Source organism: Camponotus vicinus, unplaced genomic scaffold, assembly GCF_025532165.1.
Source record: "Camponotus vicinus isolate PSW18456_S1 unplaced genomic scaffold, iyCamVici1.0 SCAF_14, whole genome shotgun sequence".
Classification (NCBI taxonomy): domain Eukaryota; kingdom Metazoa; phylum Arthropoda; class Insecta; order Hymenoptera; family Formicidae; genus Camponotus; species Camponotus vicinus.
Genome location: NW_028141950.1, coordinates 6473946 through 6498833, shown reverse-complemented (window position 1 = coordinate 6498833; position 24888 = coordinate 6473946). Strand labels below are relative to the sequence as shown.

The following is a 24888-nucleotide window of genomic DNA, read 5'->3' as shown; positions in this document are numbered from 1 at the left end:
AAAATATATTTGTAATATTGCAACATTGTTGCGAAGTAGTTGTAACATTCTGTGCTGCATAGATATTATGTGCTAATTTTTTTAGATATGAATAGACTTAAAATTTAAAAAAATTAAATTTTGTATTAAAGTTATAAGTAAAAATAAATTTTTAAACACACACACACGAAGATATTAAAATTATATTTTTGCGTAATATAGATGTTATTTCGAATATTTCAGAAATAACAGAAGTAACAGAAGTAGTTCCTGAAATAACAGATACAAAAGAAGTTCCTGAAGTAACACATACAAACTATTATAAACCATTGATGTTAAGTTTTATCGTTATAGTTACCATAATCTGCGTCTGTTACTTTTATTATTGTAAGTATTTGATTTAGGTATCGACTTGAATTGTAGATTATACATATATATCTGATATAATATCTAGAGATTTACTGAAAATAGTAATTTACTTATATAAAACTAAACGAATAAATTTACTAAAAAGCAATAGATGTTATAATACATATTATTACATAATTAACTCGAAATTTTATAACAGTGCATCGCAGAGATAATAATGAACAACTTTTGTCTTCAACAATGACCGATGTAGAATTGGCGATTCTATATGAAGTACCTTACCGAAACATACAATTCAATAGGATTTACAATCCTATGTTACATTGTAATCCGGATGAAAGTGCAATAATTAAAATCGCACGTAAACAAATTACAATTACAAAACGTCTTGGAAGCGGCGCATTCGGAATGGTAAAAATTAATTTTTTCAAGCAATGTTTCAAATTAATTTCTGGATCAACAAAACAAATATGTATTTTCTAATAAAGATATAAATTACACGAATTTTTATAATAGATTATAGGTAATATAAAATTTAGATGAGACAACAAACATGCACTTTATTATATATTTTTCGTTGAATTATTTAATATAAAATAAAGTATAATATTACTTGACATTAAACTATACTTTTTCTAATGAAGTGCGCATGTAAATTTGTGTGAAATATTTCGCAGGTGTTTCAAGGAAAGGTGAAGAACTTAGAAAAATCGGGCACAGAAATATCCGTTGCAATAAAAAGGCTTCGAAAAGATGCTTCTTCCCATGAGAAAAGGAAATTGTTAGAGGAAGCCAAGCTTATGAATCATTTTCGACACAAACATATATTAAGATTGTTGGCCGTTTGTTTAGATGGGAATTCTCCGTTACTAGTGTTGGAATTGATGGAAACTGGTGATCTGTTAAAATATTTGAGAGACTGTCGAAATTTGCAAGCGTCAGATTCGCTTGCTCTGCGTTTGCAAGATTTGCTCGCCATGTGCGAAGATATTGCGCGAGGTTGTTGCTACTTGGAAGAGAAGTGTTTCGTACATAGAGATCTAGCGTGTCGCAATTGTTTAGTATCTTCGAGAAATCGCGAGAATCGTGTCATCAAAATTGGAGATTTTGGACTATCTAAAGATATCTATAAAAATTATTATTATCGCGTGGTAAATATAATTATGAAAAAAATTTAATGACTAAAAAATGAATTCTTTCGAAAATACTTTCCATTTTTTTATCATAATAGTATCCTCCATTGTTTCTTTAAGTAATATATTAGGTGTATAACTAAGTTCCCGCCATGTTTTTACTTGAAAAATACATTTATTTTAATACGAAAATGAACTAATATATTAATCAAAATGTAATCCTTTGTTTTCTATGACTTTTCCCATCTTTTTTGCAAAAGTTGAATTCCGCGACGATAGAACGACTTGTTTTTTTAAGCAATCCATTGATCGTTTGATGATGCATTTTTGGACTTCTTCGTAATTAGAGAAGTGTGTATCGGCGAGCACGTGTTGCATTGATAGGAAAAGGTGATAATCCAATGGGGCCAAATCTGGAGAATAGGCGGGTGCGGGAGAACTTCGCATTCGAGCTCCAATAGTGTTTCTTTTACGATTCTTGCAACATGAAGTCGCGCGTTGTCATGCAAAAGAATCACTTTACGTCAATTACTGGCCTTTTTCGTATCAATTCATCATTCAATCAGTATAATTGTTGTTGGTAGCGGTCAGCCGTGACTGTTTCAGAAATCAATCGATGAGCTTCAGCTGCAATTTTATTTAAATCAAAGCAGTGAAGAAGTGTATGTCGAAAAAACAACTCATCACGTTTCATTTTAAATCGATTCAAAAGATATCTCTTTCACAAAAAATGAATCTTTGCGCACTCAATTTTATTGACAAATGACTAACTTCACTACATTTGCAGCTGGAGCCATTTAATTATGAGCGGCGGGAACTTAGTTATACACCTAATAGAATATAAATAGTTTTATTTATATATAGCAAGAGATAAATGAACGTTTTTTATTTTGCACATATTCTAAAAATGAACAACTTGAATCAGAAAATTAAATTTTTGTTTAAATCATGTTTTAGAGAGGAGAAGGTTTGCTTCCTATTCGCTGGATGGCACCCGAATCTTTGACAATGGGAATATTTACTTCTCGAAGCGATGTTTGGTCATTTGGGGTATTAATGTGGGAAATTACATCGTTGGGTGAACAACCTTATATTGCCAAGACTGATATAGAAGTGATAAATTATGTACGTGCTGGAGGCAGGTTGCCGATGACTCTTAACTGTCCGTTACCATTGTACCAGTTAATGCTACGTTGCTGGAGTGCAGCGGATACTAGACCAAATTTCAAATTTTGTCTGAAAAATATTATAGCATTAAGAGAGAACATGGAAGATGCCTTACTGAGTCCAGTCGATACTATATAGCCGATATAATTAAATTAATGTTTATCTTATTTTCTAAACGATTCAATAAATCTTAATGTAGAAAAAATATTTCTAGAATATTTCTAAATTGATTCTGTTATTTTCAGGTTTAATCTTAATATTAGATTTATCAATAAAGATAAAAGAAATTTTTAAATCTTACCTTCCATAAAATTTTAATTATTAAAAAATATCACATCCGTTTTCATAATTGTAAACAATGAAATATAATGATATATCTAATTTATATTTTTAAGTAATCGAAGCGGAATCTAATAATTGCGATTATATATATATGTATAAACAATATTCTTTTCAACATGGAAATATAATTAATTTTCGATATATATAACCGATAATTACAAATGATTGTAATATTTATGAGTGAAAGAGGAAACGCGAATAATATCCTAATTAGTTGTGAATATATAAATATAATAATATAATTATTTTTGAATTTATAACAGTTATCATGTATGAATTTCTACATCATTCGGGATAAGTATATACATATATTTCATCTTTATATTTAATGACTTACTTTATATTTAAATTATATTGATGATTACAAAAGTATGCAGTTGTAAAAATGAACTATAGTTATTGCTCTATCTCCACTAGCTATATTTAATAAAGCTAATAATGTATAATATTTACACACAATTACGGTCTATCATTTCGAAAGATCACCAATTGCTGACAACGTTTTATAGATATGTATAATATTTTACATTATAAAAAATATTAAATATGAGATTATATATACATATAGATATACATATAGATGTACATGTACATATATATTATAGTATATTATACACAATGATGATATATTATATACACTACCTTTATTGAATTTGTAATATTTCGACATTCATAATCGATATCTATATCTTCAATATCACTTCTTAAACATCGTGATAAGAAACTCATCAAGTTATTGACTTTCCAATTGTGAAGTATATTACAATGATTATTTATCAATTCACAGAAACGTGGAAGTTTGAATATCATCTTTTGTATTTGCTGAAAAACGATAGACACATAAATAAGATTTCAATTATAGGAAAGAAAATGAAAAGAACTTTACTTATTGCTTATAAAATATTGACTCATTGACTAACGTATTATTTACAAGAGTTATAATTGATCGTTATCTTCATCAATTATTTCTTATTAAAATTAGTAAAAAAAACTATATATAAAAAAATTGCTTACCGATATATCATATAATGGATCCATTGGATACATAATGCAACCACTCCCATTGAACATGTGCAATCGTAGAATTAATCGTAATATAAGAGATTTTATATAATTTATCAAGTTTGATTCATGAAGTTACAGGAATATATCAGATGATCTTTCTCTCTCCCGAAATTTTAATAAATTAATAATAAATTAATTAATAAATTAATCTCTTTAATGAAACACATGCTATTTTAATGATTTTATTATACAAATACCACAAAAACAAAATATGACGAAAAAAATTCTCCCTCTCCTTCTCTTCTCGATACCTTTATTAAAATTTTCTACGGATAAATGTCTATCTTCATCTTTTTACTTAGAGGATTTTTTTAGTAGTACCTTTTTTAATTTGTAATATAATTTCCTAGACATGTTTAATTTGTTGTTAGTTCTCTTAAACACGTGCACAAAATTCACAAAGATATTTTGATACTCTCCAGTTTTCACGATTGTAGAATAATTATTATTTTCTCGCATGAGGGCTTAATTTGAAAATGTAACTTTGATTGCGATTAAATATTGTATACGAATTGTATAATTGTCATTAATAAATTATTGTAATCTTTTATTTAATATTTTTTTGTATGATTCTTCTTTATATGATTTTTATTCTATGATTCTTCTTTATATTTGATATTTAATGTCGAACGAAATACATAAACATGACTTTTCAAAAGTATTAATACACTCGTTTATCTCAAATATTACGTCATACAAAATTAAAATAATTTTTTAGCAATGAGGTTTAAACGCAATGACGTTAGTAAATGTAATATACGTTTATATATTATTGTCACGACGAAATATGATTTTATATACATAATGTATTTATCGAAAATATCTAATAAATCGACAACACTAAATAATAAATATAAATACGCTATACAGGGTGTCCCAAAACTAACGCTCGATATTTTAAAGGCAGATTCTCTGGCCAATTTAAAAACGATTTTTCCTCAGCGAAAATGTCGCGGTACTAATAGTTTTCGAGTTATAAACGATTGAAAATAAAAGGTTTTTCGCAAACTAAGGCTTATGGGAATAAAATATTAATAAAGTCACATTCTTTAGTTAATTTTAGGTAGAGTTTACTTTAATAGAATTTTAATTTAAGGCTTAGTTAGAAAGATACATGATGACAAAAATTGGGAATATGCAAAAAATAATGATCTCCCTCGACATTTTCGCTGAGGAAAAATCATTTTTAAATTTGCCAGAGAATCTGTTTTTAAAATATCAAGCGTTAGTTTCGGGACACCCTGTATAAATATTTTGTTTCACACATAATGTATACAGTAATTGATATTTTCCAACTAAATAATGATAGCTTGAAGCTTGATAGCTTGAAAGTATTTTTATAAAAAAAATTTATTTTTCTCATTTATTTTAATAGATAAAAATTATGTCATTTATCTTATTGAATTGTTCTTAAAATTGTACGGAAGCTCTTGAATTATATTTAAAATTACAATATTTAGGATATTACCTAGGACCAAAAGAATCACGAAGGACTGAATGGTCCATCATTGACTGGATTGAATTATAGATCATCGAATAAATTTTATTGTACTAATGCATGACTTATCGCGATGATATATACATGTGATGTAAAGCGCTCGAGGTGATTTATTGACGGGATGAAAAAGAGTGATAGTACAGAGAAAAATATACATCTATTGCACAAATAAGGTGAGACTCTCACTTAATTACGATTACGAGTGTAAACTAATTACGTTCGTTGTGTATCGAATAAACGTTAAGAATCGAAATACTTGCACATTTTATTGCAATCTTCATTCGACGAGTAAGATAAAATGATATATAGTGTGGCACGTTAAAGAAAGAAAAGAGTAATTCAGATCTGGCTAGCAAAATAATAAATACAGCTGAGAGCGAGAAGCAAAAATTCTCCATTTCTCACCAATTGCACTATTTATCTTATCAATATAGGATTCTTTATGTTATATAGAGCAACTTTGATGTAACAAAATATAAATAAAATATATATATATATATACGTACATGCCTAAGCCACAAAAGTTTATTTGTATTTGTATTAAAATATTATGCATGTGTTCAATCCCCTAAGAAAGCGAATAAAATAATTTCGATATAAAGTATTTACTATACATATATATATATGTTTGCCTAATTTCAAGTTTTTCCTAATATAATCTTAGAACATTATGTGAGATGTTGAGGAGTGAAAAAATTTCAGATGTATCAAATGAATTAATATAAATTATAAGAATATAAATTAAGTGTTTAATCAAATACATGGCAAGTAATTACATGTGATAATGATTGCTTTAAAGAAATACACTTAAAGTATATTCCTAAAATATAATTCATTCATTAAATACAAATCGTACCAAGATGCGTAAAGGCTAATCAAGACAAGAGATTTGCAAGCTTTTTGTACAATTGATATATTAATCTGTATTTTATTAATCTTTCCTTCAGTTTTTTACATATATATATATTTTTGTGGCTGAGCATATAGAAAATCTCACAGGTATTTATATCGAAGAAATATATTTTAGTCATCTTGAAGAAGACTGAGTGGATCCTCGACGATCTTCTCGGCCGTTTTCTTCAGATCCCTAGTGACCGATTTCTTCACAGCCGGTTTTGAATTCCGCGCGATTATTGTCGTATTCGTCTTCGAGTCTATCGACACAGACGGTTGCTTGCCGAAGATATATATATCTTATATAAATTATAATATAAATTATATATATATATATATATATATATATAAAATTATACATGTAGGGAATATTTCTACATAACTATATTTGTGTCTACGCAGACAAATGTAATAAATATCTATGTAACTATAATTATGGTTGCGCAGTCAAATATGTAAATTTCTACACACACTATATATGTGTGTGTGTGTATATATATACACACATACACATATATATATAATTATCATTATACATGTTCGCGAGCGGAGTCCGACAGTGCGACAATAGGAACGGAAGGTCTTTCAGTGAAAAAGTGCGCGCCACGTTCACACTCAAAACGGACGTTTATTAAAGTCAAGAATAAAAACAAGTGTTCAGTGCAATGATTGCGAGAATAAGACAGCGGAGTTTTACAGTGAGAGCGGTTTTCGCGAGCGGAATCGCGAGTGGTGTAGCGAAGGTTGCGATTGCGCAAGCGATTTTTCTCGCGACGTTGCGAGATGAGCAGTTTCCGTATTCGTACACTGAGAAAAATTGTTACACTGAGAAAAATTGTTTGATTGTACCAACAAGACGTATATGATTGAAGGCATTTTGGTTAAATCAAACAAGAATTTCTAGTTATCATGATAAGACTTGATTTTTTATAACTAGAACGTTTAATAGATTTTACTATAAGGATCTGGTTAATATTTTCTGGTTGAATTTATAAAGTATCTTGTTACATTAACTTCTTTGCTTGCCGCTAGGCGGCGAGCCACTCTTAACTTAACTCGTATTCAATATTTGCCATGAAATGTATATAAAGAACTAGTATTAACATTAAATCCAAGGTATATTTTTTTTCTCTTACGAGCAGTAGTGCCAGAAAGAGGACGCTAGCTCTCTGATTGTGTGTGTTTGAGCTGCATCCTCTTCTTGCATTACTGTTTTATCAGTTTAATTTCTAACAAACTGAATTTAAAATAATTTATTCAATAATCTGGATTGAATTTATCCAATAATCTTGTTGGAATTCAGAATATTAAGGGGTTATGCCTAGTCAGAAATTTTCAAATTTTCGATTCTGGGATTTTCACATTTTCTTGAAGTAGATAATGTTAGAAATATATTCCCTGAAAGTTTCAAATTAATCCGCTGAAATTTGTTGGAGATATACGACGTGAAGTATACGTCGGCGCGGCTGCTGCGCTATAGGGACGAACATCGACGTTGACGTCGACCTGTGCAATCGAAAGTTCGTTTCTTTCGTAGTTTTTCGATTTCTAAATAAATTATGGATCGTAAGATTTCTATTTTTTCTATGTTACAATTTAAAATCACTATTGAATCACAATTAAAGAAATAAAACCAAACAAGAAATATATAAATTTTCAATATATTGTTACATCCGCGGCGGCGAGATATCGAAGCGCGTTCAACACAATCGGGCACTCGCGTACCGCGTAAAATAACAAGACACAAGAAATTCAATCGGGTGGCGAATACATCCAGGGGGATGGGACGCGGGGACGCAATAATATAATAAATAATGAATGCGATAAATAATTTATATTAATGACTTACATAATATCTTATTGATCCATCCATTTCTAAGAGCTCCTTTTTTCTTTTGCTTTCTTCGCTTTTTCCTCGTGGCACTTTAATCCTCGTTGCACTCATTTGAATTCCTCGTTGCACTTACACTCATTCACGAAAAGTTCCTCGTTGCACTTGCAATTGTGTTCAGAGAAAGAATTTGATAATATATGATACGTCTCACATCACTACTTCACTGCTCAAGAGCCCCTGAGCGAATGATAACAAGTCAGAAATATTACCGCGGTACTGTTTATATCGCCAAGGTTGACTGTGTAAAGAAAGAATTTGATAATATGTGAAACGCCTCTCACGTCACTACTCAAGGTCACTGTGCGAATGATAATAAAGCCGTGTAACATATTAACAATAGCGCTATACTGTTTATCAGGGTCGAACACGGTGTTATTGATAATTCTCTCATTGCCGAAATATTTTCTGTAATATAAAATATTTGCGCGAGGAATATTAAATTATAGAAGTATTTTAATTTATTGATTAAGATTAATTGATTATTTATTAAACTATTTATCATGAAGTCTTTTGTTATGCTTGTTTGATTTCTTGCGTGGAAATCGCGGGTGGTTCCACGGGCGACGCAAGTCGAGGCATAAGCCTCTAGATTTCTTTTCTGCTGTAGCGACAAGCTCCTTTGAGGGTGTATGAAATAAACTCTTTTCTTCTTAATAATTTCTATCTTTATTGTAAGAATTACTATGATACTTGCTCTAACGAATGATTCGTGGCGGCGGTGATTAGCAAGATCCTGTACACCGGCTCCGAGAAGCTTATATACCGCAAATATCTCCCGAATCTCGAATGTTCCGAGAATTTACGAGATCTCACGATCATCTCGTTTCTGTAGCGGCCACGTTTCATAACAATCGACTCGAAGCTGGAGGTAATACATGATAATAACTTTCAATAACATATAAGATATAAGAATAGTAAATAGCTCGTTCTAGAGACATATAATGAAATATGTGGAAATATATGAAATGAAGCAAATTGATACGAAATAATACGAAATACCGCCCGCCTTGGAAAACTGCGTCTTACAGTATTAACATGTGATAATTAAATGAATATAAACAATATGACAAATAATATAAATAAATAATAAATAATAAAATGTACAAGTAATGACAATGATTATGTTACGTCCAGACCCTGGAGTGGATGGGCCGTATGGAAGAACGTAGCTTACTTACCCCGTGACACACTTTATTCGGGCGTGTGTATGGATCGGGTCGAACGAATGTGAAGGGCCTGACACAGGTCAGCGACCGAGGGTCTCTTTAACGCTGCGTTTTAAGCCTATTCGCTCGGTGGTCCCTTTTCGGTAAAGGAATTTAATCCTTGTTACGCGGAATGGGACCTAGTGCGATCTCAGGATTTAGGGAAGAGAACGGGTTAAATAATTAAATTATATATTAAATTAAAAATACAATATAATATTTAAAAAGATAAAGAAAGAATGAAAATACTTGTTAGCGCTTATAAATATGTGTGTGTGTGGGTATGTATGTATTCTCGCGGGTGTTACAATTGTTCGGAAGTCATCAGTCAGAATGTACAGGGAGGAATTTATGTTAAGAGTTAGGTTCTGACTGGTTATTACAATATATATAATTAATAAAATATAAGAAATAAGACAAAAATAAAAAAATGAATGTGTAATAAAAGTATGAATAACGCTTACTCATTAAAGGAAGTATAGAATTCGTCGCTTGCGCATATGTGTTATAGTTAGAATTAAAATTTTCTACATTCGCTGAAACACAGGTCTAAATTAAAATACAATAACAAAATTAAGATAAGGGATTCGCCAAGTCTAAATTTGAAAATTATTCATCTATTTCAACGATTTCTCCCAAAGTAGTGATAACACAAAGGAAAATGATATAAAGAGAAGAGAAAAATATAATAATAATATAAAGATGGGAAATTAAAAGAAAATGAAAGGAAGAAAAATAAAAAAAATAATAGAAATGAAGAGTTAAATATATATAAAGAAGGGTTGAAACGAGATATAAAGATAGAAAACAATATAAATTCTCGCTAAATAAATCAGAAAGAGCTAATAAAGAGAATTAAGGAGTAATCGCGAATCACCTTGCGGAGATTCGAGGCGAACGGGGAATCATTCGCGAACCGCCTTTCGGAGATTCAAGGCGAATTAGGGAGAACAAGGATTGAGACTGGGAGAGGAGTGAGACAAGGATTGATTGATTGATAGTAATTAGTAAAAATTTAATGGTTATTAAACCGTTTAGAATTATTTGTCAGACATAGATTTTAAATAGTGAGATAGTAAGGTATGGGAAAGGGAGAAAATAAAAAATAAAAATCACTCAATTTTACTCACTACTCGTTGGCATCACAAAAATGAGTGCGTTGATAGAATTGCAATGGCTGAGGTCGGAGCTTTATAACATGAAGAGCTGAGTAATGAAGATGTTCACCAGAAAATTCACACGATGCACAATTAAATGTTAACAAAATCATTTCCACTGTGATATAAAACAGATTAATAACTGTCAAGTTCTAATTACAAGAATGTATCGAATGATCTTTTTTTTCTTTCGAGAAATTCTAGCAAATCGATCGCGTGAATCAAAGAAGAGATACGGTGTGGGCAAACGTAGAGAAATTCTTTTCCGATTCTGCCCACATCTTCATTCATTCAATTTAATCCAGATTATCCGTCTTCGGAGATTCTCATTTTTCCCTAGCTACTTCGACTTTTTCTCTATCGCTTATTAATATGCAAATATTTTTATTGAAACGCACGCCATTTTTAATGATTTTATTACACAAATACAAAGAACAAAATTTCATGAAAAAGAATTTCTTCTTTCTTTTTTCTTTAATGAAATTTTCTATGGATAAATTTCTATCTTTTTATGTTTTTAGTAGTAGAATATTTTTAGTAGTACCTTTTCTAATTTGAAATATAACTTTCTAAATAGGGGAGACCGGGGACAAAAGTAACAACGTCATGAAAGTAACAAGCTTCGTAATAAACTACACAATATGTTGAATAATTTGTACTATATAGTCAAACGCGTACGCCCCGATTCTCTTCCTTTTCAACTAATTGTTGTAGAACAATCGCGCCGGTTGCACATGCAGGAGTGAAATTAATGTATTTGCATTATTCACCTAAGTATTTCTTGTTTTAGTTTTTTTGTATCTATGCCTAATTAAAGTGTATATATTGACGTAATTATTTGCCGGTGTATTCTTCTAAAATATATTCATAAGTTTTTATAGTTGATTTGGTTGATGGCTAAGTCTTGCATCATATTTAGGTTATAATGCTTTCTAAAAAATGTGTTTGAGGACAAAAGTAACACGACACTCTGTGGACGAAAGTAACACGTTTCAATGTTTAAAGTATAAGGGCTGGTCCCATAATAACTGTACCAAAGGCGATTCTTATTGCGTAAGCCATAATTTTGATTCGGAATAGATACCAATCTCTTTTGCATAAATAGTTATACAATTTTTATATTATTATTTAGAATTATACTATTATTTAGACTTAAAAAAGTACAAAACTGGTGTGATATTAAATATAATTATTTTATGATATATTATAATTTATAATTATTTTGCTTAACGAAGATTATTTCTTTTAAGTTTTTCACAGATGATAAAAATAAATATTTATTTTATTTTTTACTTTAATATAATATAATACAAAAAAAAATTTAAAATAAAAGTTATCTTGCTTAATAAAAGATTATAATAAAAGTTGCCTTAAATTGAAAAATGTCATATTTATTTTATTTTGCCGAAAATAAGAACTGGTACTTTTATCCCCAGATTATGTTACTTTCGTCCCAGGCCCCCAGGATAAAAGTAATATCTTGCAAGAAACAACGAACTTGCGAAAAGCTATAGTAGCTCTTTAAATATCTATCATTTGAGATTGAAACATAGGTATAATAATAGAGCAATAAATGGAGTTCTTTAACATATAATCTTTTTTTTTACATCTCTAACGATAATTAATTAGTGACCTATAATAAAAAAAATGTTACTTTTATCCCCGGTCTCCCCTATATATTTATATGTATGTATATATGTATATATAATTTGATTAATAAAAATTAGTTTTTATTTTGTTTATATTAGAAACGTGAAAAATATGTTTCCTTAACTATGGTTTTAAAAACGTTTTTGTAGAAACGTTTCTTATTAATGTTTTACGATTAAAAAATATTGGATACGTGTAAGAAACGTATATAAAACGAATATGTGCTACCTCAGGCATCATAGCATATCTTATTAGTTATTTATTATAAGTTTATTATAAGTTATTTATTGACGACAGCCACGTGCCATAAAACGTTGTTTTACGTCATCTATTGACAATTGATAATTAAAGGTTAACTGTCCATTTGATATCAATGCTATCTTGTTGCAATGCAGCGGAAATTAAATCAAACTTCAAATTTTGTCTCAAAAATATTATAGTTCTAAGAAGTGACGTAGAGGAGATGATATATTGAATCCAATAAATATTATTGTTATATGTATTATCTAACTGATATAAATAACTTATTGTTAGTTAATGAAGAAGAAGTTATAGATGGATATGCATGTACTAATACTTGAATGTTTGTTTTCCTACGATACTTATTAGATATTCAACATGTGTATTGTTGTATTTTATATATTATATAAGATCTGCACACTTTTTAATGTAATATTAACTATTTTGTAAATTCATAAATGTTAACACACAATTGTAATTTTCTTTTCAAGCTTTTTTTATATTATGTTTTGGAGCTTCCTCCTATTTCAAACTGTACATATAAATCTTTGTACATACATATATCATTGCTGTCGAGGGAATAAATTTTTATAAATTTATAAAATATTTGAATATACGTCTATTATTATGCATGAATTTAAAAAGAGACCATTATATAAATACTTGTTTAATTTATTCTTAGTTATTCTTAACATACAGAATTATTCTTAATTATTCTTAGCAGAATGTTTCTTTAATAATATAAAAATATTTCTGAAAATAAAAATGTTGTATATCATTTAATATATGAATGGACTGAATAAGTCACAAAAGGAAACCGGAGCATTACAAAATTATTTTCACTTATATTTCACGTAATTAAAGTGTTTATCACTTTTTTGGAAAAAGTAATTGATTTATAGCGGGAGAAAGAGAGAATTTGATTGGATACACTAATGCACACTGGTGCATATAAAAATTGTCGTATATAAAATTACAATAGTATAATTAAAATAATAAAGTAATTAATATTATAAGTTTTTTATATTATATTATATTATATATTATATTAAGTATATTATGTTAAGTTAATATTAAGTAAAGTTATATTATACAGGGTGTCCTAGAACACCCGTACACCCCTTTTCTTTCAAAAACTAAGCATTTTAGAGAAAAACGTTTTCGACAAAAATTGTATAGTCTTGAGGGGAACATAAGATAGTGTCATTGGTTTGACTTTGGATGGCATCGTTAAGGTGAGGTCAAGGACACCTTTAATTTCTTAAATGGAACCACCTATTTTTTATTGCATATTCTTATAGCTTATGTCGAGAGCTTTCCAAAACACTATAATAAAGTATTTTTTCATCAAGTACTTTTCGAGTTATAAGGCTTGAAATAATTTCTTAATTTTACATAAACCATAAAATATCTAGTAAAATATTCATTTTTCGATTATCTTACCTTAATACTTTTATGTACAAAATAATGAGAGGAATCAATTGGTGTAAAGAAAACACAAAATTGTTTCGAAAAAAAAATGTAATTTGCAAATAACAGTTACATTTTTTTTCTTAAAAATAACTATGTGTTTTCCTTACACCAATCGATTCCTCTCATTATTTTGTACATAAAAGTATTAAGGTAAGATAATCGAAAAATGAATATTTTACTAGAAATTTTATGGTTTATGTAAAATTAAGAAATTATTTCAAGCCTTATAACTCGAAAAGTACTTGATGAAAAAATACTTTATTATAGTGTTTTGGAAAGCTCTCGACATAAGCTATAAGAATATGCAATAGAAAATAGGTGGTTCCATTTAAGAAATTAAAGGTGTCCTTGACCTCACCTTAACGATGCCATCCAAGGTCAAACCAATGACACCATCTTATGTTCCCCTCAAAACCATACAATTTTTGTCGAAAACGTTTTTCTCTAAAATGCTTAGTTTTTGAAATAAAAGGGGTGTACGAGTGGTCTAGGACACCCTGTATACGTTATTATATTATTCGATGCAAATAACAATAAAAATAACTCGTACCATTATTTTAGTTATTTTAGTTATTTATTTGCTATTGGAAATTTGTATTTATACTAGAACTACTAGATTTATACTAAAAACGCTACGTATTGATTCAAACTGCATTATATGAATGTCACAGAAAACGTTAAATCACTTTTTTAAATCCATTATTACTTTTCTTATAATCAGAATATCTTTTTATATAGTAAACGTGCCTCTTATGTCAAAGAGAAGATACTCAGAAATAAATTAATATAAAAAGTTTAATAAAATTAATTAAACAATTATATATACATATAATCATTTTTATTTATACATAGAACTATTTTTGTTTTATACATATATAACTTTTTTGTCAAACAGTTTTTAAAGATTTTAATTCTTTTTGAAATAACGCGAGTATCTCCGTGGAGAAAAATAAATTACAAACGGAATGCAGCTAATAAGACGTCATGGCAACATACGATCAGATTGATCATTCGAAGTCAGTTAGTATTGTGCTCGCTAGCCAAACACACTACCGCGTTACTTATCGTTTGATTCAAACTGCATCATATGAATATCACAAAAAATTGTGTACAAATAGTGGATTTTGAAAAGCATACGTAACACAATCGTACGAATTGTCATAATTACATATTTAATAAAACCAAAGATATAATAAATATTTAAGTGAATTCGATTACACGCTGCATGTGCTTGAATATGGCTGAAAATGTTACAAGATCTATAATTCTATAACTTCTTTGATAGTTTGTAATTTAATTGTGGTTATCTTTTTATCAACGTTTTTCTACTATAATATTAATGAAAAAGGAAAGTTGATAATAATTATATTCCTCTGTTCGCTATACAATCAAATGATCATTTTGTATCAATTTGCATTGTCATTTGTTCTCCTAAAAAAAATAGAAATTATTTATTTACTAAGAATTCCCTAATTTAATCTTAAGATATATATTGTGATCGCGACCATAAAGAGAAATCTAAAAGCATAATATTAGAAGATAATAACTTGCGATTTTTTAAAACTGAGTTTTAAGGAATTTATCGAAAATATATGTATATATATGAATTAATATCAATTCGATTAACACATCAGAATTAGTAGGGTGAGAAAAAAACTAATTGAGGATTCAACGGAAACTGATTGAGTGCAAACGTTTACGAAAAATGCAAATTATGTTTGGAACAATTTTATGTGTTTTATTGAAAGGTTTAGTACTGACACATACAAAGGTAACTATCACTTTTATACCAAAGGATTATACCCCTAAGTACAAACGTTGTTAAAACTTTAGTAATATCGGCAAATTTTTGAAAAGAAATATGAGTTACGGTAAAATTGAGAAGAGTTAACTAACCTATCATGAGAAAGAATCAAATCGTTAGACAAAATTGTTTTAATAATTGCAAAGGCTACACTTTCGCTTGTACTACTTGCTAAAGGCTGTTATGAATCCTCATTGACTCTCGTTAACTTATTGATTGATTTTATTTTTGACATGAGTTATGTTTGATATACAAGATGTCTTTAAAAAAAAAAAATAAATAATAGATTTACGATATAAATGAAACTACATCACATTCAATTTATATCATTTAGGAATGGTATATATCAAACCGGTATTATTAAGCAAACAAGAAACGAATGGCAATTATTCGTTTAATTTTATAATTATATAATTTATCATTAAAAGCATCAGAAACAACCGCTTCAACGATACTTACTTAATTCTTTTCGTATGTTATACTTTATGAAGGATATTTCAATGTCCGAGAAAAGTGATCATCATATACTAAATTTCAAATCTGACCGGAGTCATTCTGATAGTATGCCTGTGAGGAATGAGCGAGAAGTCGATGAAGTTCCACTTGCAAATATTTTTATGATTCCAGAAGAATCTATCGGTAAGTTGCAAAAAAATGCATAAAACATTAATAACAAAATCTATGACGAAAAAGTGTAAATATAATTTAAATTGAAGAGAGAGTGGAAATCAAATCTAAAAATATCTTCCAGTAGTGAGAATAATATAAATTCTATTCTGTCCGAAAAAGAAATAGAAAAGCATAATATAAACATAACATTGTACATAAAAATTGTCATAAATTAAGGTAAAGTCAATTTTATTAATTTGCTACTCTGTTTTAAAGCAGTTGCAAATATTATACTTCTGATTTCTTAAGTTATAGGAATTTTTCGAAAAGTACTTGTCATTTTATTAAAAGTTATTTATTCGTTTTTGCCATAAATTAACGATTACTTTTCTAAATCTTAAATGGCGCAAAAGATTCTTATATTATGTTTTTAAAGGTCAATACTGTGCTAATTTCCATATTTTGTAGTTTATTTTTTTCTCTTTTCTTAATTTTCACATTAAATTGTTTTTTTTTTCTGATTTACTGAGATAATCCATTTAATCTTATATATAATTATGTTAATATGTACGATCTTCAAATCTCTAGAAAGCAGATTGAGCAAGCCAACATCTCTCAGAGCATTTGTACAATTCGACAGTCAATTCTCAGAAAAAGTAAACGACATTTTTGTGACATTGAGGTAAGGAATCTAAATTCTCAGTTTGTATTCTTTTATTTTTCTTTCTTTTTCTTAAATTCACCGACATAAATTATCAAAATGTTAATTCTGTTATAATTTTATTGCATATAAAAAGGCTAAAATTTTATTTTTTTACAGATGGAACCAACCTGAATTTACCGATGAAATAATACAAGGGTACCAAGTGCAGTGTTTCTTCGAGGACTTTAAAGAAATCTGCGACGATAAAAATATCACAACTACAAAATTGGAGCACACGGTGCACAATCTAACATCTAAGACGACATATTATTTTCGAGTACGTGCATATACTAAAATTGTTGCTGGTCCTTACACGGATTTAATCAATGTGTCGACTACATATGAAAATCCAATACCTAAATTATTAGTCACAACGGACGAAGGTATCCACATATTGGACGTGGATTTAAACATTACTAATTTAATCGTAATGTCAGAGTACGTATACTGATAAAAAAAATAGTTATAATTATCATAAATTATTTTTAACACTAACTATAAAGTTAAAGTTATTATTATTATGCCCAAGTTTATTATTATCAACATTATAGCAGTAATAACTATAAAATTAGAAATCTCAATTATAATTTTTTACTATACAATTATAGTTCCTTTTTTCAGATCAGTAATAGAATATAGCTCCTTTTTCAGACGAGTAGCATGTGCCGCTTATTCGATACAAGAACATAGAATTTATTGGTTTTTGGGTCAAGACCTAATGACATTGAAGATTAATGAAAATAAGACCACAGAAATAGCTAGCGTTGATTATTACCCATATGTAAAAAATCTTTACATTGACTGGGTAGCAAGAAATCTATATTTGAACTATCTTTTGTTAGGCTACTCTCATATTGTAAAGTTCGACTTAACAAAGTGGGAAATTGGCATAATTAAATTTGATGATATTGTCAAATCGAAAATTCTTACTGATGGTATAAATATATTACCGTCTATGGGGTACGTTTACTACCGTCCACGTGAAAAAATAATTTACCATTAAAGATTTATGCAAATTTTTCTATAATATTACGTGGATTTATAATTAAGATCATAAGTAAAAAAAATAATAAGTTATAATACAATTATAAGAATTTCAAATTTTTACTACATACAAGTTTCTGTTTGTGTTAAAATAATGTTTTATAATGAATAAAATAATTATATATTTTTTAGAATTTTATGTCACATAACATACAGTTGGAGCAATACAGATTATAAAATAATGAAATATCATCTCGATGGAAAAAACGAGCAAATTGTTCAGATAAATGCATCCATTTGCCTATTTAATTATACAGATCCTATTCGTAATATGATAATTGATGACATGAATAATGAGGAGCCGTTAATTTACTGGTTAAGTGAAAGTCACATAATTGTAACAGACATTAACGTTTCTATGTGCAATACGATTTTACACAAGGAAAACAAAAGTGATAACGTTCAATTCGAAACTATTACAATTGACAAAACAAACATTTACATTTCAGCATATAAAGTATATCCATATATTCAATATATCTACATTTTGAAAAAGAAATATGCAAGTCTCAAGAGCGTCTCAAATGCATACAAATATGTTGAAAAGATAATAATAAGATCAGATAAAAGGATGCTTAAAAAAATTTACGCTTTTGATAAATCTTTACAACCATATCCTCCAATGAGATGTCTGACACCTGACGAAAAAGTTTATAATTTTGAGAACGTGTATATAATGGCAAACAGCATCGTTGTGATTCTTCCGGAGCCGGTTGTAAAGAGTGGATGCAAAAAATATAATTTACCAACTACTATATATAATATCTCCGTAAACTGTTTAGACAACAATCTCAACAAGTCTGAGAAATTCAATGTGCTGACGGCCGAGCGATATTACGAGATTCAGGACATAGCACCATTTACGAAGTACAAGTTGAAGTTTACTTTAAGCAATTTTTACTTTGATCAATTATCAATAAATCCATTTGATTCGAATGTGACAACAATGAAAACTATTTTGGGTAAGCTTAATGCACCAGAAGACATAAGTGTTCTAGCTTTGACGCCTACTATAGCAGTAGTTCATTGGATGCCACTCAAGAAAGTGAACTGCATGGCCGTGACCTACAGAGTGCGTTGGAAGTCAGTTACATTAGTGAACGGCACGCGACAAAAGGGCGAACAATTTATCAATGTGCCGAAACGTATGGCAGACGGCAGATTTTTCACAAAGATTAACTTGTCGCTACCAGTACAAGATTACTTGATATACGTGGGTGTGTATCCAAATAATTTTCGCTATTTGAACATACAGAGATCAAACCAGATCGTTCATATATACTCAGAACCAAACAATATTACTTTGAGCGGGGTCAACATAAATAGCATGAACATTTCATGGATCTCAAATATTAATTTGACGATCCCTCCTACACTAGAGTACAAAGATATTGCAGCAGAAAAGTGGCAAACAATGAATTATTTTAAAATGAATTATAACAATGAAGTAATATACCGTGTCGAAAATTTACAATCGGGAACTTCATACAACTTTCGCTTGATATTGAGATATCCCGAATATGATGAAAATTTTACATGGCCGGCTGATGAAGGATTTATTTTTTCAACGCTTGGTAAGCAAACGAAGATACCCATACAGTACAATAAGATTGCATGGATATATTGCAGAATAATTTCATTGAAATTGCTATATTGCAAATCGATTGTGAAACTCTACTGAGTTATTGTTATAAGATTGTGATGAAGTTAAGATGTCCGCTTTTTGCAATGAAATATTGTAGCAATATTACAGTGTAATATATTGGAAAGTATGCAATGTTATTGCAACCATTTAATAATATTACGTATAAAATATTTTTGTTTTCGATGGATGAATATCTTGGAAACATTTAATTAAATTAAAATTTTGATATAAATAGAAGTTTCCAATATCTAAGATAATTATTTCTAAGATAAAATATTGCAAAAATTATATTTAAACATAATCATATAACATAAAATGTTATATTTTTATACAAAATTACTTTAAACTTTTATTTACGAATCACTTTTTATTTTAAATGTTCTACATACTCTTATAATGGGTAATACTTTATACATATATATATATATATATATATATATATATATATATATATATTAGTTATAGAATTAATTATGCATTACTAATTATATTTTTATTTAAAAATTTAAAAAATCCGTTATAATTATATTTATTTACATGTAAAAAGTACATAAAAATGCATAGAAAAATATAATGATAGATATAATAGCATCTATTCTTAATATAATAAAAAGATATATTATCTTTGAAGATTCGAATATCGAATTCGTACATGAAGTGAAAATATATTTGTAACATTGCAACATTGTTGCGAAGTAGTCACATTCTGTGCTGCATAGATATTATGTGCTAATTTTTTTAGATATGAATAGGCTTAAAATTTAAAAAAATTAAATTTTGTATTAAACTTATAATAAATAAAAATAAATTTTTAAACACACACACGAAGATATTAAAATTATATTTTTGCGTAATATAGGTGTTATTTCGAATATTCCTGAAATAACAGATACGAAGTATTATCTATCATTGATGTTAAGTTTTATCGTTATAGTTACTATAATCTGCGTCTGCTACTTTTATTATTGTAAGTAAATTTGATTTAGGTATCGACTTGAATTGTAGATTATACATATATATCTGATATAATATCTAGAGATTTACTGAAAATAGTAATTTACTTATATAAAACTAAACGAATAAATTTACTAAAAAGCAATAGATTTTATAATACATATTATTACATAATTAACTCGAAATTTTATAACAGTGCATCGCAGAGGTAATAATGAACAACTTTTGTCTTCAACAATGACCGATGTAGAATTGGCGATTCTACATGAAGTATCTTGCCGAAACACTCAATTCAATAGGATTAACAATCCTATGTCACATTATAATTCGGATAAATGTGCGAAAGTCGCACGTAAACAAATTACAATTACAAAACGTCTTGGAAGCGGCGCATTCGGAATGGTAAAAATTAATTTTTTCAAGCAATGTTTCAAATTAATTTCTGGATCAACAAAACAGATATGTATTTTCTAATAAAGATATAAATTACATGAATTTTTATAATAGATTATAAGTAATATAAAATTTAGATGAGACAACAAGCATGCACTTTATTATATATTTTTCGTTGAATTATTTAATATAAAATAAAGTATAATATTACTTGACATTAAACTATACATTTTCTAATGAAGTGCGCATGTAAATTTGTGTGAAATATTTCGCAGGTGTTTCAAGGAAAGGTGAAGAACTTAGAAAAATCGGGCACAGAAATATCCGTTGCTATAAAAACGCTTCGAAAAGATGCTTCTTCCCATGAGAAAAGGAAATTGTTAGAGGAAGCCAAGCTTATGAATCATTTTCGACACAAACATATATTAAGATTGTTGGCCGTTTGTTTAGATGGGGATTCTCCGTTACTAGTGTTGGAATTGATGGAAACTGGTGATCTGTTAAAATATTTGAGAGAATGTCGAAATTTGCAAGCGTCAGATTCGCTTGCTCTGCGTTTGCAAGATTTGCTCGCCATGTGCGAAGATGTTGCGCGAGGTTGTTGCTACTTGGAAGAGTTGCGTTTCGTACATAGAGATCTAGCGTGTCGCAATTGTTTAGTATCTTCGAGAAATCGCGAGAATCGTGTCATCAAAATTGGAGATTTTGGACTATCTAGAGATATCTACAAAAATGATTATTATCGCGTGGTAAATATAATTATGAAAAAAATTTAATGACTAAAAAATGAATTCTTTCGAAAATACTTTCCATTTTTTTTATCATAATAGTATCCTCCATTGTTTCTTTAAGTAATATATTAGGTGTATAACTAAGTTCCCGCCGTTTTTTTACTTGAAAAATACACTTATTTCAATAAGAAAATGAACTAATATATTAATCAAAACATAATCCTTTGTTTTCTATGACTTTTCCCATCTTTTTTGCAAAAGTTGGATTCCGCGACGATAGAACGACTTGTTTTTTTAAGCAATCCATTGATCGTTTGATGATGCATTTTTGGACTTCTTCGTAATTAGAGAAGTGTGTATCGGCGAGCACGTGTTGCATTGATAGGAAAAGGTGATAATCCGATGGGGCTAAGTCTGGAGAATAGGCGGTTGCGGGAGAACTTCGCATTCGAGCTCCAATAGTGTTTCTTTTACGATGCTTGCAACATGAAGTCGCGCGTTGTCATGCAAAAGAATCACTTTACGACAATTACTGGCCTTTTTCGCATCAATTCATCATTCAATCAGTATAATTGTTCAGCCATGACTGTTTCAGAAATCAATCGATGAGCTTCAGCTGCAATTTTATTTAAATCAAAGCAGTGAAGAAGTATATGTCGAAAAACCAACTCATCACGTTTCATTTTAAATCGATTCAAAAAATATCTCTTTCACAAAAAATGAATCTTTGCGCACTCAATTTTATTGACAAATGACTAACTTCACTACATTTGCAGCTGGAGCCATTTAATTATGGCGGGAACTTAGTTATACACCTAATAGAATATAAATAGTTTTTATATAGCAAGAAATAAATGAACGTTTTTTATTTTGCACATATTCTAAAAATGAACAATTTGAATCAAAGCATTAAATTTTTGTTTAAATCATGTTTTAGAAAGGAGAAGGTTTGTTTCCTATTCGCTGGATGGCACCCGAATCTTTGATGATTAGAAAATTTACTTCTCAAAGCGATGTTTGGTCATTTGGGATATTAATGTGGGAAATTACATCGTTGGGTGAGCAACCTTATTTTGACAAGACTGATAAAGAAGTGATAAATTATGTACGTGCTGGAGGCAGATTGCCGATGACTCTTAACTGTCCGCCACCATTGTACCAGTTGATGCTACGTTGTTGGAGTGCAGCGGATGCTAGACCAAATTTCGAATTTTGTCTGAAAAATATTATAGCATTAAGAGAGAACATGGAAGATGCCTTATTGAGTCCAGTCGACTAGTACTATTTAGCCGATATAATTACATTAATGTTTATCTTATTTTCCAAACGATTCAATAAATCTTAATGTAGAAAAAATATTTCTAGAATATTTCTAAATTGATTCTGTTATTTTCAGGTTTAATCTTAATATTAGATTTATCAATGAAGATAAAAGAAATTTTTTAATCTTACCTTCCATAAAATTTTGATTATTAAAAAATATCACATCCGTTTTCATAATTGTAAACAATGTAATATAATGATATATCTAATTTATATTTTTAAGTAATCGAAGCGGAATCTAATAATTGCGATTATATATATATGTATAAACAATATTTTTTTCAACATGGAAATATAATTAATTTTCGACATTATATATAACCGATAATTACAAATGATTTTAAAATTTAAGAGTGAAAGAGGAAACGCGAATAATATCCTAATTAGTTGTGAATATATAAATATAATAATATAATTATTTTTGAATTTATAACAGTTATCATGTATGAATTTCTACATCATTCGGGATAAGTATATACATATATTTTACCTTTATATTTAATGACTTACTTTATATTTAAATTATATTGATGATTACAAAAGTATGCAGTTGTAAAAATGAACTATACTTATTGCTCTATCTCCACTAGCTGTATTTAATAAAGCTAATAATGCATAATATTTACACACAATTATGGTCTATCATTTTGAAAGATCACTAAATACTGATAACGTTTTATAGATATGTATAATATTTTACATTAAAAAAAATATTAAATATGAGATTATATATACATATACATATACATATAGATGTACATGTACATATATATTATAGTATATTATACACAATGATGATATATTATATACCTACCTTTATTGAATTTGTAATATTTCGATATTCATAATCGATATCTATATCTTCAATATCACTTCTTAAACATCGTGATAAGAAACTCATCAAGTTATTGACTTTCCAATTGTGAAGTATATTACAATGATTATTTATCAATTCACTGAAACGCGGAAGTTTGAATATCATCTTTTGTATTTGCTGAAAAACGATAGACACATAAATAAGATTTCAATTATAGAAAAGAAAATGAAAAGAACTTTACTTATTGCTTATAAAATATTGACTCATTGACTAACGTATTATTTACAAGAGTTATAATTGATCGTTATCTTCATCAATTATTTCTTATTAAAATTAGTAAAAAAAACTATATATAAAAAATTGATTCTTCTTTATATTTGATATTTAATGTCAAACGAAGTATACAGGGTTTTCGAAAAGTCCGGATACGGTCGAATATCTAAAAAATAAAGCATTTTAGAGAAAAATGTTTCAAATAAAAGTTGTTTGGTTTAAAGAGAGCTATAAAGTGGTGGCAACGGTTTGACCTTAAATAGTCGCTGGAAGGTCACATGAAGGTCATCTTGAATTTTTCAAATGAAACACCCTATATCTTTTTGCACATTCTTGTAGCTTATCTCAAGAGCTTTCCAAAACACTATAATTAAGTTAGTTTTATTAAGTACTTTCCGAGTTATGAGGATTGAAATAATTTCTTAATTTTACATAAACCGTAAAATATCTTGTAAAATATTCATTTTTCGATTATCTTACCTTAATACTTTTACGTACAAAATAATGAGAAGAATCAGTTGGTGTA

General features: G+C 28.6%; 2 protein-coding genes across 4 annotated transcripts in view; both read left to right on the top strand.

The window, feature by feature from the left end:
- The window catches only part of LOC145965828 (proto-oncogene tyrosine-protein kinase ROS-like), an 81111-nt gene that overhangs the window by 6491 nt on the left and 49732 nt on the right, over positions 1–24888 (top strand). Inside the window, exons 2-10 of one of the 3 annotated variants that reach the window (XM_083089549.1) lie at positions 16362–16509; positions 17068–17161; positions 17300–17620; positions 17834–18142; positions 18359–19800; positions 20731–20838; positions 21022–21227; positions 21494–21967; positions 22887–23647. In XM_083089549.1, coding sequence (XP_082945675.1) covers positions 16362–16509; positions 17068–17161; positions 17300–17620; positions 17834–18142; positions 18359–19800; positions 20731–20838; positions 21022–21227; positions 21494–21967; positions 22887–23228 — 3444 coding nt within the window. In that variant the 3' untranslated portion in view covers positions 23229–23647. Of the gene's footprint in view, positions 1–16361; positions 16510–17067; positions 17162–17299; positions 17621–17833; positions 18143–18358; positions 19801–20730; positions 20839–21021; positions 21228–21493; positions 21968–22886; positions 23648–24888 lie in introns of those variants that run through there. The other 2 variants (XM_083089550.1, XM_083089551.1) reach the window with 2 other exon arrangements.
- Positions 228–2786, top strand: LOC145965576 (insulin-like growth factor 1 receptor). Its single transcript, XM_083089249.1, has 4 exons — positions 228–366; positions 548–759; positions 1026–1499; positions 2439–2786. The coding sequence occupies exons 1-4, from the start codon at positions 312–314 to the stop codon at positions 2784–2786; spliced, it is 1089 nt and encodes a 362-aa protein (XP_082945375.1). The 5' UTR covers positions 228–311.